Source organism: Oryx dammah, unplaced genomic scaffold, assembly GCF_014754425.2.
Source record: "Oryx dammah isolate SB20612 unplaced genomic scaffold, SCBI_Odam_1.1 HiC_scaffold_2, whole genome shotgun sequence".
In the NCBI taxonomy this organism is placed as follows: Eukaryota; Metazoa; Chordata; class Mammalia; order Artiodactyla; family Bovidae; genus Oryx; species Oryx dammah.
The window spans coordinates 106000008-106017371 of NW_024070186.1; the positions used below are offsets into that span (position 1 = coordinate 106000008).

The 17364-nt window shown below is 37.3% G+C and overlaps 1 protein-coding gene across 6 annotated transcripts in view; it reads left to right on the forward strand.

Moving 5' to 3' along the window:
* Positions 1-17364, forward strand: part of CBLB (Cbl proto-oncogene B) — a 223782-nt gene that overhangs the window by 110661 nt on the left and 95757 nt on the right. For all 6 annotated transcript variants that reach the window (XM_040225399.1, XM_040225415.1, XM_040225426.1 and 3 more), the window contains 3 exons: positions 5232-5388; positions 11056-11177; positions 14155-14292. In XM_040225399.1, coding sequence (XP_040081333.1) covers positions 5232-5388; positions 11056-11177; positions 14155-14292 — 417 coding nt within the window. The remainder of the gene's footprint in view (positions 1-5231; positions 5389-11055; positions 11178-14154; positions 14293-17364) is intronic.

Consider the following 17364-nt stretch of genomic DNA (forward strand, 5'->3'; position numbering starts at 1 on the left):
AAATAAAACCTAAATAATCTTTTATGAACTTGTGATTTAAAGGAAATATTTTGTCTTTTTTTCAGGTATCAATCTGCTTACTTTTTTGTCTTCTGTTCCTTATACTTTTGTGTTAAAACTCTAGTGTTTTAAAATTTATCAACTTATTGTTTCTCCTGCCATTGTGCAAATAGACTAGCTCCTACCCCCCAACTTTAAATTATCAAACCATTTCTGAATAGTAGAATGGTGTTCAGTTCAGTTTAGTTGCTCATCCATGTCCGACTCTTTGCGACCCCATGAATCGCAGCACGCCAGGCCTCCATGTCCATAACCAACTCCTGGAGTTCACTCAAACTCATGTCCATCGAGTCGGTGATGCCATCCAGCCATCCCATCCTCTATCGTCCCCTTCTCCTCCTGCCCCCAATCCCTCCCAGCTTCAGAGTCTTTTCCAATGAGTCAACTCTTCGCATGAGGTGGCCAAAGTATTGGAATTTCAGCTTCAGCATCAGTCCTTTCAAAGAACACCCAGGACTCATCTCCTTTAGAATGGACTGGTTGGATCTCCTTGCAGTCCAAGGAACTCTCAGTCTTCTCCAACACCATAGTTCAAAAGTGTCAATTCTTCAACGCTCAGGTTTCTTCACAGTCCAACTCTCACATCCATACATGACCAGTGGAAAAACCATAGCCTTGACTAGACGGACCTTTGTTGGCAAAGTAATGTCTCTGCTTTTGAATATGCTGTCTAGCTTGGTCGTAACTTTCCTTCCAAGGAGTAAGCGTTTTTTAATTTCGTGGCTACAATCACATCTACAGTGATTTTGGACCCCCCCCCCCAAATAAAAGTCTGACACTGTTTCCACTGTTGCCCCATCTATTTGCCATGAAGTGATGGGTCCAGATGCTATGATCTTAGTTTTCTGAATGTTGAGCTTTAAGCCAACTTTTTCACTCTCCTCTTTCACTTTCATCAAGAGGCTTTTTAGTTCCTCTTCACTTTCTGCCATAAGGGTGGTGTCATCTGCATCTGAGGTGATTGATATTTCTCTGGGCAGTCTTGATTCTGGTAGAAAGGTGTTAATTGCAGTCAAATATCTAGCTTCCTCCTCTGTGAAGCACTTACTTACCCACCATAGACACAGTTTAATGTCACAGTTTTCATACTCTTCTGTATTGGGTAAAGATGAATAAAAGATTATTGCTGTTTGCCAGGACCTCCATTCCTTTGGATTCCTATAGCACATGAATGTTTTTCTATGATACCTTAGTCACATGGCACAACATAATTTACTTATAAGTCTTTGCACTTATTAGACTGTGACTTTATTTATATTTTCATTCTGAACCTAGCCAATGCTTGACACATATAAGGTCTTTCTTGGGTGAATACCTTAACTTCTTTAAGCCCCAGTTTCCCCATCTCTGTCATGACGATTAATATATTATCTGCCTAACATTGTTACTATGAGAAACTCAGTACTTAATTTGGAGATTGGCAGATAGTAAGTCAACAGTAAGTGGCAGCTCTCATTTGTATTCCTATTGTAACTCTAAAGATCCTGAACTCACTATTATAGTGAGATCTAACATTATTATATTACCCATTGGTCTTTTGTTCAGTTCTTTGTGGATTGATGGCTACTTCTACTTTTCGTTGAGTTTTAAAGTTAATTTAATTCGTAATTAAAATGATTTATAATTGTAAGTGGCAACAGAACAAATTTAAAATACTTCTGGAATGGTGACAGCTTGAAGCTTAGTTGGCCCTTTTATATTCTATTCCTTTTCTCTCTCAGCCTCTTTTGTTTTCCTAGATCTCTTCCAGTACACTGAAGTTTCTGTGTATCTGTAAAACAATAATTTGCCATTAATATCTTCTCTCACTAGCTAATCTCTAGGGGAGGAGGTGGTAGAAACCACCACTCTGTGGTATTGCTACAGTTTAATTAAAGGTGTGAACAGTCATCCTCTGCCTTTCCCCCTGCCCCCACAAACCTCAGGAAGGAATGTGGTGGCAACTTGAAATCTTCTTTAAAAAGTTTAGATCCTTAGTGCAGCACTGTTAGAGCTTTTTTTTAAAGAAACCACTGTACTATGTTTCTCTTCTTCCCATCATGGATATTTGGCTCAGCTGATCAAAGGAAGGGTGTCTGTTGTATATACTTTTATATGTAGTGAGTTAACCAAATAAGGCCCTTTCTTTTTCATTCCTGTTACTACCCTTAATTAAGGTTTTGATGAATGCCTGTTTGTACTTTACACTTACCACAAAGGAGCTTGGGAAAGTCTTATTTGCACAAGTTCTGTGGAAATGTAACTTGCCCCTTTGTAAATTGTTGTTCCAAAATAGTAAGTTAGACTACAGCATTAGATGTTTGCACATTTTTTAATAACTCACTGTGTGAAATCACTGGGTATTCAAAAGAGTTATGATCTGCATGCACCTTAAATACTGGAAGGAGGATAATTTTTTTATGGTAATTGATATCGAATGGTGTCTTATTTGGCCAATCAGTTTGTTTTTTATACTATATACACGAGACAGAATTCTCTTAACATTTCCGTACAGAAGAGAAAACACATACCCTTCTTAAATCAGTAGTTCTTTACTATTTAAAAAATTTTGAATATTATGGTTCATGTCCCTTTTGTGTATTAAATATTTGAAACTTTAATTTGGAGAAGAAAATGGCTTCTTAGGCTCTGCTTTTAAGTTAACTGTAATGAAGTTGGACATAATTGCATACTTACACTTCACCGTAAATAAAAGGCCTCCTCATATTATCAGAAGTTTTCATTGTTATTTTAAAACAGCAGCATCTTGTTAACCTTAATCAGAGCCTGACGTGTGTTTCTTCTAAATGGCTTCTGATGTGGTGTCTCTCTTCAGTTCTCTGTGGTTTCCTGTTTTTTTCATACATAGAGCAAAGCCTTTTGATGTATTCAGCCTCATTTTTTTTAATGGCATATCAAACATAAACTTTCTTATATATACAACATAGCATTGTTAGGCTGTCTCAGCACACATTTATTCATCTTGCCACAGACCGTTCCTTCTCTGGAATTCTTCCAGCACTTCCTTAATACCCCTTCTGTAATCTTTAGCATTACAGATTTATTTCTACCCTGAAAGTGTGTGTTCTTCAAGGGCAGAGATAGTATCTCGTATTTCCATAATTGTATTTCTCCACAGTGCCCTGCCTTAGCAATTAATAGATACAATAGATCAGTGACTTTCAAAGTGTTGTCCCCAGCAACATCAGCATCACTTGGGAACTTGTTAAGATTATAAGTTCCAAGGCTCTGCCTCAGTCATACTGTATCAGAATATCTTGGTTTGATCAGTTTCTGTGCTAACAAGCCTTTCAGTGATTTTGATGCATGCTCAAGTTTGACATCCACTTCAGGAGATAATTACTGAATGAATATGAACCTTTTACCTTTATGGTGATACTTCACTGGAAGGATTAGTATCACACGGGGCTAACCAATTTAGTCCATTCTGCTTGAGTCTTAATTCTCAAGAGATACTAGTAAAGGAAAATCTTTATTTAAATATTTGCAATCTTAGAAGAGAGTGTATGTAGCTTTTGTCAGTTCATTTCAGTCGCTCACTTGTGTCCAACTCTTTGCGACCCCATGAATCACAGCACGCCAGGCCTCCCTGTCCATCACCAACTCCTGGAGTTCACTCGGACTCAAGACCATCGAGTCAGTGATGCCATCTAGCCATCTCATCCTCTGTCGTCCCCTTCTCCTCCTGCCCTCAATCCCTCCCAGCATCAGAGTCTTTTCCAATGAGTCAACTGTTCGCATGAGGTGGCCAAAGTACTGGAGTTTCAGCTTTAGCATCATTTCTTCCAAAGAAATCCCAGGGCTGATCTCTTTCAGGATGGACTGGTTGGATCTCCTTGCAGTCCAAGGGACTCTCAAGAGTCTTCTCCAACACCACAGTTCAAAAGCATCAATTCTTCAGCGCTCAGCCTTCTTCACAGTCCAACTCTCACATCCATACATGACCACTGGAAAAACCATAGCCTTGACTAGACGGACCTTTGTTGGCAAAGTAATGTCTATGCTTTTGAATATGCTATCTAGGTTGGTCATAACTTTTCTTCCAAGGAGTAAGCATCTTTTAATTTCATGGCTGCAATCACCATCTGCAGTGATTTTGGAGCCCTAGCCATCCTATTATGAAAACTGGTCTTCCCTGGTGGCTCAGATGTAAAGAACCCGCCTGCCAGTGCAGGACATGTGGGTTCAATCCCTGGGTCAGGAGGATCCCCTGGAGAAGGAAATGGCAACCCACTGCAGTATTCTTGCCTGGGAAAACCCATGGACAGAGTAGCCTGATAGGCTTCAGTCCATGGGGCTGCAAAAGAGTCAGACATGACTCGGTGACTAAACACAACAGTTATGAAAACTGCAGCTTAAAATTTTCAACATATGAATGATTATTTTCTTCCACTTGTTCAGAAATAGGCATTTAACATTCCAAATGGAGGAAAAGTGAAGAACAAGTAATGAATGTTATTCATTTTCATGGTGGACAGGAGGTGGGTGAATGTTGGAAACTGGTCAGGTAGAGAATGAGTTGGGAGACTTCCCCCTGGGTACCATTCTATGCTCTTCAAAATTTTTGAACCATGTAAGTGTAAAAAATGTTGATGCAAGGGTTTTAAGATTAAATTGATCATGAGTGTTGAATAAATAACTATCCATTTGATAGCCAGTGGGGTTGGTTAAAAATTATTGAAATTTCCCTTTGCATTAGTATGAAAGGTTAAATAAAGTGGTTTTCCATCGCTGTAGAACATATCAGAATGGTGGCAGAAATATCTTGATGACTTTCTGCCTGAACTCTCTTATGCAATGAACAAAGAATTTTTGCTATTATGTGAACACATCATCCTGTTATTACTTTAAGAAAATAAAGGCAGAGGTCAGAAATACAGGACTTTGATCTAATACCTTCTTTGGAAGCATTTTTAGAAATATCTTGATAGTCGAGGACTGTTTGAGAGAAAAAATTGATCTGCATTTTGGTCACATTCTTAGCAAATGAAAAATAATCCATTTAGCAAAACCCATTACATATGTTTTGAATTATAAACAATATTCTCAACTATTTGTCTTTTAGTACAAATACAATTATATTAATGTTATGATTGAATTGTGCTGTTTCACTGGAAGGTATGTCTTAAATGACACTTGATTCAATTACTTTTTTTTTTTTTCTTGCACAGAACTATTGTACCATGGAAAGTATTCAGACAGTGCCTTCATGAGGTGCATCAGATTAGCTCTGGCCTGGAAGCAATGGCTCTAAAATCAACAATTGACTTGACTTGTAATGATTACATTTCAGTTTTTGAATTCGATATTTTTACCAGACTGTTTCAGGTAAGCTTTGTATTTGCTTAATCCTGCCCTCTCTTCTACTCTCTCCCTTCTCTGCGTATGTGTGTCTTTTGCACATGCATGCATAATGTATGTGGAAAATAGTCTCAAATATATGGGAAATAGTCTCATTTTTGATAGTCTCCCATTTAAAAGCAGACTTCCCTTGTGACTTAGCTGGTAAAGAATCTGCCTGCAGTGCGGGAAACCTGGGTTTGATCCTTGGGTTGGGAAGATCCCCTAGAGAAGGGAAAGGCTACCCACTCCAGTATTCTGGCCTGGAGGATTCCAGGGACTATACAGTCCATGGGGTCTCAAAGAGTCAGACACGACTGAGCCACTTTCACTTTACTTCATTTAAAAGCAAGTTGTTGGTCATTGCTCCAAGTTTAGAGTTTAAGTTTGGGATATCTGGTGTTCTGAGCCTGGAAGTTGCTTATTATCTTTGAGAAGATTGATGTAAAGGAGCTTTGCTTTATAAAAAGTCCCTATTTAGTTTCTCACTTTACTTTGTTGATCTTTCTAGCCCAGTAACTGACAGAATGCGAGTGGGCATTTGCTGAGGTTGTATCTCAACAGCTCCCTTTACCTCCCACATCCATTAGATGAGAAGGGAAATAGTAAGCTTTGGAGTAAATAGCAAACTTAACCTCTTCTGTATAGGAGATTACTGTGATGTATACTGATTCTACAGCTAGCTTTGCTCTTTCAACCATATGTTATAAACATTTTTCAATGTCAGTAAATATTTTCATCAGTGTAATTTTCAGCTTTTAGTTGCTACAGAATATTCCATCAAAATAGTCTGTTATTAATTTAGCATATCTCTCATTTGAGAAATTTAGGTTTTCCTGGTTTTTTCCCTAATATCAGTGACTTTGAGATTAACCTTCTTGTCCTATTTATTGTTTTTGTTTTTGAATCATTCTTTTATAATTGTCTTCACTATAGCTATTCAGAAGTAGGTATCAGATAATAAAAGCTGGATATCATCATTCTGTGCTTTTGTATGTGTAGACAGATTTACCCTAAACATGAAGACTTGCAGTTTGCTTTGAATTTGCCTCTGCCATTAAATTGCATATCATCTCTGAGATTCAAGTGGTCATAAAATGAGAATCCCACCTAAAATCCCTATGATTCTGATAATATAAATTATATAGCAAGTGAGGTTTAATTGATCAAAAATGAGGCTTGCTTATATTCCAACACCGTTTTTCTTTTTCATTTTAGTCTGCAGTAAGATTTATTCTGTTTGAAACACACTTTCAGCAAATGTTAGAGTATACTATTGGTTTTCATGTTTCTCATATTGTAAGAATTTTGCTTCTCTGATCTATGACTCTGCTTGGTACTTGCCTGCAAGGATTGGGTAACTGATTTATATAAGAAAACAAGATTACATGGGATTAACTTTTAATTTATAAAAGAACCCATTAACAGAGGGCAAATTAACTTGTGTCGACAATACTTACAGAATACATTTTACTTTATTACAACTTTATAATCATAATTCTACCTAGATGTATAGAATAGAAAATTAGATAAGTAACTGCAGAAAGTACGCTTTTGGTTGTTTTCAATTTACAGTAGTTTCATGATTATTCCCTTGGTATATGTATGTTGTCAGTTAATGTTTTTCCAACGACTTTTAAGATACATTTTAGGAAAAGGTTGTGTTATCTGATACTGATTATTTTATAGTGGAACTTATCCTTTCTTTAAAAGTTTCTGATAATTTTACATATACTTACTGAACATGATACCAAGACGTTCTAATAATAGGCACTCTGCTTCTTCCCCTTGGGAGGGAAGAAAACTAAGTTTTGTTTTGTTTGTTTTTCTCCCCATACATTAAACCTAACTGTTTATTCTAGAAAGAGTGTATTTTTTGTGAGGAGCCTGGATGACTTTCAGTCAGAATGCTAAATATTAGAAAGCCTCAGAATTATATATCAAAAGTATGATGGCAACTTAATGTTGGTTAAACACTTACCCAAACAGCTGCTTAATATGTACATATATTTTCTTATAAGCTGTTTCACTTTAAAATAGCCAAGTAATCTTAACACTCTAGGGTGCATATATCTTATTTATGCTCCAGGGGATGGGAGAGGAAAAGAATCTTTTAAGTAGAGCTACTGTGAAAAGTATTAGGTAACAAAACAAAACAGTACCAGTGGACCAAAGTATACCTGATGTCTTTGAAAACCCATGCTTACAGAGTAGCTAAAGAACTCTTGTTAGCCCCTGTGTTTTTCTAAGATTCTTTACCTCTCCTCATTTCATTATGCTTATACTGTAATCATGTATGTGTTTTAAAATACAAAAAAAATTGGTTTTGTGTACAGAAAGTGGATGTATTAACTTTTACTGATCTTTTATTTTTGTATAACTTTAAAAATCGAGTAATATTATCCTCTTATAATTGTGTATTCTATATGAAAAATGTTAAGTTTTGTGGTTACTATTACTGCATGGACATATATTCTGCTTTACTTGTGATATAGATGGTAAAGTGGTTGTGAATTCTTCTAGCTTTAAACTGTTGGGGATGGAGTATTTAGCAGAGTGGGATCTGAAAGTGGGCAAAGGACACCTTTAGGATTGGGGTTTGTTCTAGAGATCTAGCATCAGGTTTGAAGAAGGTGTCAGTTGGGGCAAGGAGATGGAGTTGAGACTTGTCTGGGACATGAAAGAAAAAAGCTGGAGGATTCTGATCTCCCCTTTCTTCCTTTCTTCCTCATCCTGATATTTTTCCAGAACTTGAACAGTGCTGTGAGTCCCTGGGAAGATCTTGCAATGGCTATGTTCCTTCGTCTGCCTGTTAGCTTATCCATCTCCCCTCCAGGTAGTTCAGAGATGCTGGGATTGGCAAGTGCTCAAGTCCCACATTGGAAATATAGGGCTTTTACATTCTTCTTTGCTCTCCCTGGGGCTGCTGCCCCTTCCTCCTTCCATTTCCCATTCTCTTCTGTAAGAGAAGACTGGATTGTTGAGAAATGGGGCAAAAATGGGATGGGTAAGGTGGCAGGATAAGAAGTGAGTGATTTGGGGCTATATACTAGTGCCTATGGAATGTATAGCATTGTGGAATAGGGAGAAAAAGAGGTGAAGGAAGTCATCTGTTGCAGTGAGGATTAAGAGAGAATCTGGGCAGACCAGCCAAGGTTCTGCTCCCAGGGTAGGTTATAAGTCAGTAACTGAGTGTTCCTGAACACGGTGACCTTGGAGAGAATGGGGGGACTAGTCTTCTTAACATACTTCATTAGTTTTCTGTAGTCATTTAAGCATCTCCAAATAGGGGCTTCTCTGGTGGCCTGGTGGTGAAGAATCCGCTTGCCAATGCAGGAGCCACGGGTTCGATCCCTGATCTGGGAAGGTCACACATGCCATGGAGCAACTAAGTTCATGCACGACAACTGTTGAGCCTGTGCTTCACAGCAAGAGAAGCCATCACAATAAGTAGCCTGTGCACTGCAACTAGAGAGTAGCCCCCACTCGCCACAGCTAGAGGAAATCCCACACAGCAATGAAGACCCAGCACAGCTAAAAATAAATAATTTTAAAAAGAGAATCTCCAAATAATTTTGTGTTTGGTGTGTGAAAAAAGATTTCCTATAATCTAACAACAAATTGCAAAAATAATCACTCTTCAGAGCACTTTATTTTGCCTACTAAGTCATTCTTTGGCAACATACTTTAAACATGCACACACAAAATACAAAACTACCATGTGTTTCTGACTGGGTTTCATTCTCAAGAAAAATGGTGCACAGACTTCCTATTAAGTATATATATTTGCAGTTAGAAGCTAGCCCTTGGAATTATTACCAAGAAATGGTTGCTACATAGCACAGCATTTGGCTCAAAACTCCACTTGTATTTGGTCTGTGCATTGGCTGTCTATAAAGTTCAGCATTGTTTTTTTTTTAAAAAAAAAAAAAACAGCTTTCATTAATTTGTGTGGATTCTAATGGAAGTGACCCAAATATTTTATATTCTTTTCATCCTTGTCCTATATAGATGAGGAAGCAAAACAAAACAAAATTCAGTAACTCCAATAGTTATTATTCAGTTTTTTTAAACACATGCTAATACTCTTCCAAGTATTGTTTATGTAAGTTTTAGTCATCCCTTAAGAAAATTAAAAACATTTTTTTTTTTCAAGTACATAGAACCTCTCATAAGAGTGTTCTCCAGAGCTCATTTTTCCCCAATTAGGTATTTTAGTGTGATGGGGAAATACCCTAAAGATTTTTCTTGTTATTTCAGCAAAGGTTAAACTCTTCATTACTAAATCATTCTTAAATCATTCTTTCCCTTGTTATCCTCCTCTCAAGGGATATAATCCTAAAAGAATTCCGCCTTGTAAATTTGAACCTTGCTTAACAATAACAAGGAACAAGTCTCAAAACAAACAGAAGTAGGAGCCCTCCACCAGTAATTGAGTCTAGGATAACTGTTTCGACAACTTTCACTTGGCAACACAGAATACTTTTTTTTTTCCTTTTACATAGAAGATTTGAGTTAATAATTTGGCACATTAGATAGAGTATGCTGCCAATTCCTTGGAATAAATGTAGCTTCAGCCTTAAAGATACAGCAGAGATGATTCATTCAACACCCTCAAGCAAAGTTGTTTATTACTGGCTGCCTTGTGTGTGTGTATTTCTGTGAAGGATTTCTGTAGAATTCACCTCTAAACTGAACCTTTTCTGATTTTCTAATTGTACAAGGATGAACCAAATGTTAGAATTGTAGTATGTTACCATGGGAGTCAAGGCTTTGTAGACAAGTCAGTCATCAGATAAGCTGTTCACAGCAGCTATCCTGGTTGCTCTGCTCTGATGCTGCTTTAGTGCTGGTCTCCCTTTGGGAAGCAAGACAGGCATGTTCCTTGTTCTTATGTAGCTTAGGGTCAGTGTGTAGACTTTGCCAAATCACTTATATTCCATGATAGTCTTTTGTTCTACAAAATGTGATGTCTAAATGTTAGAGTAGTGAATAAAACAGACACACAGAGAGATGAGGCATGAGATGAGAAGTAGTGATTTCGGTCTGAGAAGGCTGTGTTGAGGAAAAGATGTTTGAAGAGGAAGGAGTCACATGCATACTTGAAGAATTCAGGTAGCAGGATCAGCACATTCAAAGGCTCTGAGGTGAGAGAGTATAATTATGTTCAAGCCAGCAGCAATGTGATCCACGGATCTAGAGGAAAGGCAGAATGTGAGAGAGTCACAGCAGATGGGGATACAGGGGAACTGGGTCTCAACCCCGTAAGGGCCTTCTAGGCCATTTATAAGAACTTTGGCTTTTAGTCAAAGTTAGAGAGTTTTGAACCAAAGAGTGATGTGGTTTATGTTTCAAAATGATCGCAACTGCTGTATTGGGAATAGAATATGTGGAAAAGAGATTGTGTGGTTTTCCTTTTTGCTTTCAATATTTTTTTTTCTAAAATCTGTTTTCTGCATAATTATATTTCTCCAAAATGAAAGTAAGTAGTTTTATGTTTGCTTTTGGATAATATAAATTGACCTAAGCCATGTAAACTCATATTCACTTTAAAAACATCCAGGAGAATTTTAGTATGTGTATTAAATAATGGCTTGGTGTGTAAATGATAGTTGATACTCTCTAGGTAATCTTTTAATTTACTTATACTTTTAGCCTTGGGGTTCTATTTTACGGAATTGGAATTTCTTAGCTGTAACACATCCGGGTTACATGGCATTTCTCACATATGATGAAGTAAAAGCACGGCTACAGAAATACAGCACCAAACCCGGAAGGTAAGACTTTTTGGCAGTAATATTATGTGATGTATGTAAAGATGGAAAGTCCTCGGTGGTTCATTCCTAAGTAAATCAGTTATACACATGGGGTTGAGGGGAGGGAAATGCTAATAGACCAAAACAGTGCTTCCTAATTCAGTTACTCAAATTGGTATGTTATGCTTGTTCTGAAACTTAATGTTCATAAAGTGAAAGAGGATATGGTAATATGTAATTTGATGAATTTAGAGAATAAGTCTCAGAGTTTAAAATTGGAATAAGTTATTAGCATATTAACTCTTTTCATGACATGTGTTTGTGTATAAAATTGTATATTTGAGTACTTGAATACTGTGCTAATGACAAATCAGTTTCATGTTCATTATTTTAGGGTATTTTTCAAGACATTCAGTTTGGTTCTATGATAATCATGTAATTACGTATAAATACATATTAATGCATATAAGTACATGTAAGTGTACAGATACATGATGAATGTGTAGCAAGTTCATAACCATATAAACCTGTTGCTAACGCTCCAAGGAGTGTCCTGTTCTTGAGAACTTCTTCCATAATCCCTCATGCCTGGTGTTGAAATGGAATGAAACTCACAGAGCTTAGCTGTGTGATCAGCCTCTCTGGCTTTGTCCAAGAGAGCAGACCTTATTAATGGCATATCTGGGGTCAGAAAATCTCTCTCCCCTGGTGCAGATATTTTCCCCACAGCCAGTCTAGAAATGGACCAGGCACATAGTAGGCATTTGTGCTGTGGCATGCAGTCTGCTGGATATGATGGTCGTGACAGTGAGACTGCCCTACCTTACTTAAAGCATTTAGTAGGAGACACCATCCCACTGTCCATGAGAGCACTGATGTTTATATAGGGGTCATTTCATTTTAGAAGTTGAGTATTTTTCAAGTCTACCTTTTTCTTCTAATACTGTTTTTATTTGATTTTTAATGCAAATGTCGTTTGTCCTTTAAGAAAGTCTTTTCAAACGGTCAGTTATGGATGATTTCTTCCCTTTTTGCCATAATGGAAAAATTTCCACCTCTTATATTTCTAAGAATTTTTATTGTATATTAGAAGGTGGTTGTAGGTACAGAAAGCAGTGTGGCTCCTGTGGAGTCATGGGGTTAGACTGAGAACTCGTTCTCAGTGTGCCTACGAGAGCAGGTCAGTTATTGTGCACATTGACAGTGGCTTAGGTAAGTCATTTTGTTTCATTCAGGGATCTCTCATAACCAAATTTTTCCATAACTTTTGCTCTCTTGATTGGCATCAAAGTATCATCTTGTTCCTGGAGTATGATTTGAAAGATATAATACCATTGGAATCATTCTATCATACAGATTTAACATAGAAGTCGTTTGGGAAATTATCTCCAGTTCTAAAAAAAATAATAAAGTGGGTCCTTTTTGTGTTCTCTTGTTCAAGATCTTGGAGATAATTAATGACCATGTTGGAAATATTAATAAAAGCCAGAACTCATCACCATTCGAATAGTACTTTTAAGATAGTGCTCTCTGAAAGGATGTCTTCTTTTCCTTCCCTTCTTGCCTTGTATCAGTTATTTCTTCTAAGTTTTCGTCAATGATGAAATGATCAGTCTGTGGTAAACTATTGTATGTACATGTGATAGGGTGTTTAAAATGTGTTTAGGAAAATTCAGTGAACAGCCAAATGATTTTATTAAATATTTGCTGGAGTGGTCCTTTCTCTCAGAAAATGGTTCATCTCTTTGGCTTCACGGTAAAGAAAATAGTTGGGTACATTTCAAGGACATTTGAGTTCTTAAGGTTGTACTTTATTTGGATCCAACTGACAGTCATGTCTGTGTGGAATTATTTTGGCTGATTATGATTAAGGATGCTAAGTGAGAGGTTGATATTTATTTTTCAGCTTGTAGGAGAATGTTTTTAGACTTCTCGAAAAGTCCTTTCCAACAGTTCTAAAACCAATATGAAAATCACTTCTTCCTTTCTTTAAAGAGCCCAGTTTTCTTCAAAGATGAAACCACATTGCAGTACAGTAAATCTAATGACTGTGTAGCTGTTGTTTATGCTAAATTATCTGTTAAAGTTTTTATTACAGTACTTGTTTAATCAATAGCTAATGTAATTAACAGATGCTTATTTCTACCACATACATATAGCAATCAGGGTACTCAAATATAGCTTAAGTTGGCCTACTTTCGATCTGCTTAAGGTGTTATAAAATCCAGATATGGATATCATGAATAAGATTGAGTGTAATACACTTAAATTCAGGGAAATGCCGTAAAATGTAGTAAGTTGATAAGATAGTTAGCTAATCATAGTAAATAATAATGAATTTAAAACCAAGTCAGTGTCTTCTGACATTGTCATTAATTTATTTTATATTTTAGAACTATTTTTATTTCCTACCACAAGACACTGAACTTGACAGGATTAGAGGGGGACCATGAACTAGTTTGTTTTCCCATTAATGTAGTTCAGCTCTTTGATCTTTTGTTTAAACATGAATGGCTGTAATACTTGAAAGAAAAGTATTATTTTTAAACAAGTTTTTAACAACTAAAAGTGCATAATTTTAAGATGACAAAATAATGTATGGAATTCCATAGTAGACTGGCTCCATTTCTGTCTGCGCTAGCCAAATTAATTTTTATTTCCTTTATTTTTGCTTTCCAAAAATGTCACAGCTGTTTCACACCACAGAGCAAACCTCTTTTATGCAGAACAAACCTCTAATGATGATGGTAGTAAATTATTTGATGGTTTACAACTTCGATTATTTTTTCACAGAACTCTAGCGATATTTAAATGGAATTACTATCATTATTTCTTTTGCAGATCAGCAAATGGAGAAGGAGAAAAGTGTAAAAATAAGTTTGAAGATAGAAATCCTAAATGATTTTGTTTATTTTGCTTAAGAAAAATCTAACAATTGTAGTAGTTAGCGAGCAGACATTTTGAAAGTGTTTAAACATAATTTTCTTATGTTTCACAGCTACATTTTCCGATTAAGCTGCACCAGGCTGGGGCAGTGGGCCATTGGCTATGTGACAGGGGATGGCAATATCTTACAGACCATACCGCACAACAAGCCCTTATTTCAAGCCCTGATTGATGGCAGCAGGGAAGGATTGTGAGTATGAGACATGGGAGTTGGAGTGTTTATTGTTCACAGATGTGGAAGATAGAGGCTCCTTTTGATGGTTGGAATGGACAGTGAGACTGATGGTCTGACTGGTTTTTATTTTAAAACTAAGAAATGGATGATCCTTAGATTTTATTGTTCATTTCTTAAAGTAGTCAATTTAAAGTAACCTAATTATTATTATTTTTTTTTTAGCATGGTCTTCACAACCTTCAGATCTCAATATTTCCTTAGATATATTAGAAAATACTGTACAGTTGGAGAATGGACGAGCAGAATGATTATTTGATTGTTCCCCAGCTAGCTCTGCTCCTGTGCTCCCAGTTTGTACTCTCAGTCAGGATAGGGTCTTTTAACCCTGCTGTTGGGATCATGGGCAGATTCTGATAGGCTCTGTTCTTGTCCTGTTAGTAAAGTGGCAGAGAAGCCCCCATTGTGGGATTGCCACAGACAGCTCACAAAAGCAACCGCCCCAAAGAGCCATCCGTCTGCTCTTCTGCCTCAGAAAAATACAACTGGTTATTAAAGGGGCCTGGAACTTCATTTCCCTGGGGAGCACTGTGCTCCTGTGTCTCTGAAACGTGCCTTCCTTCTCTCCCACCCTCCTCTTTCGCTTCTCCTCTTTTGTCTTTTTTTTTTTTTTTTTAAATTAAAGGATAAGTGAGGTACAATGTTAAATGTTACCGGTGACCAGTATAATGATTCACCATTTTTAAAGGTCATGCTCCATTGTTGCTGTAGCTATTGAGTCACTCGGTCATGTCTGACTCTTTCCAGGGACTGCAGCAGGCCAGGCTTCCCTGTCCTTCACCCTCTCCTGATGTTTGTGCAAACTCATGTCCGTTGAGTCAGTGATGCCATCCAAACAGTTCATCCTCTGTTGTCCCCTTTTCTTCCTGCCCTCAATCTTTCCCAGCCTCAGAGTCTTTTCCAGTGAGTCAGTTCTTTGCATCAGGGGCCAAAGTATTGGAGCTTCAGCTTCAGCATTTGTCCTTCCAATGAATTTTTAAGGTTGATTTCCTTTAGGATTTATTGGTTTGATCTCCTTGCTGTCCAAGGGACTCTCAAGAGTCTTTTCTAGCACCGCAGTCTGAAAGTGCCCATTCTTCAGTGCTCATTCGGCTCCATTTATAGTTACTGTAAAATATTGACTATATTCCTGTGATAGAAACCTGAGAGGGGGAAGTCTACCAGAAAGAGAAAATAGTTCTGTAGCAAAATTTTACTTTGCCAAAGTAAGAACAAAAAAAAGAAAAAGTAATGGGCTCCATGTGAATGGATAGAAGTTGTGAAATTTTAAGAAATAGTTATGTAAGAATGAATGGCAAACTGATACTAAAGGCCTGTATTTCTCCTTTTTAAAATTATAAATTTGCTATTCCATTATTTATACCTTACCTCTAGTACATCAAGGATTCATATGTGTGGCTTTCTATCCACTGTAACAGGATTTTTGCTTTGAAGAAAATGTACTTCAGAGTTTTAATTTATAAAAAGAGATCACAAGTGGGCAAATCTGTGAATGGACTAATTTTGATATATCTTATTTATATTGTGGGCTTTTCTGGTAGCTCAGAGGTAAAGAGTCTGTCTGCCAATACAGGAGACCTGGGTTTGATCCCTGGGTCCAAAAAATGCCCTGGAGAAGGAAATGGCAACCCACTGCAGTATGTTTGCCTGGGAAATCCCATGGTCAGAGGAGCCTGGCTGGCTACAGTCCATGCGATTGCAGAGTCATACATGAAACAACAGCAACAACAAAAGATCAGTAAAAACACAGGATATCATCTGTCCAACTATTTCCAGCTGTCAGGTTCATTTGTCCTTTCCTTATAGTTAATCTGATATTGTGGGACATAAGTGATAAAGAAGTTTACTTTGATAACTAGCCAAGATTCCTTATTCCTTCAATGCCATTGAAAGGGACTCAGCAGCAGCAGTATTGAAGACCATAATCATGGAATTGCTCCTATACAGAATTTTTAAACCTGTTCTCTAGCAAAATTATTGTCATTTTGTAATCTTTTATTTCTGAATTCTCCCTAGAATTCAACATTCTTGAAGTGTGGTGAACAAGTATAAAAAGAAAGTTAGCAACTTTTGCTTATCACTTCTGTAACGTTTGTAGCATTTTATCCTACCCCTATGCTGCTGCTGCTGCTAATTCACTCTGACTCTGTGCGACCCCATAGACGGCAGCCCACTAGGCTCCTCTGTCCCTGGGATTCTCCAGGCAAGAATACTGGAGTGGATTGCCATTTCCTTCTCCAGTGCATGAAAGTGAAAAGTGAAAGTGAAGTTGCTTAGTCGTGCCCGACTCTTAGCAACCCCATGACACTCTAAAATTTGTATCATAGTCATATGTAGTCAACTCCTTTTCCTCCTCCTGCTGCTGCTAAATCGTTTCAGTCGTGTCCGACTCTGTGTGACCCCATAGATGGCAGCCCACCAGGCTTCCCCATCCCTGGGATTCTCCAGGCAAGAACACTGGAGTGGGTTGCCATTTCCTTCTCCAATGCATGAAAGTGAAAAGTGCAAGTGAAGTTGCTCAGTCGTGTCTGACCCTTAGCGACCCCATGGACTGTAGCCCACCAGGCTCCTCTGTCCATGGGATTTTCCAGGCAAGAGTACTGGAGTGGGGTGCCATTACTTTCTCTGAACTCCTTTTCCTAAATCTTAAAAATACAACAACAACAAAAAAACCCACTCACTGATTCTCTTCTTACCATATGAGAATTGTCTGTCCTCTAGGTTTATTTTTTCCTGGTTTTCTTATAGAATTTTAAACACTAACATATTTATAGACTATTTATGGATAAATTTTTTTGTTACTTCACACAATAGTTTTCGTATAGTTTTGCCCTTTATTCACCACTGTAGTGTTATATTCTTAAGTTATCATTCAAAAATCTAAAACAAAAAGTTAATAAACAAAATCACCTGTAACTTAATGAATTGATGAAATCCAGCAGTAGTGTTACTCATTTCCTAATCTAATATAGGTGCTTACCAACATGATCAGCTTCATTTTTAAAGATGGATTTCTGAATAACTAAGCAC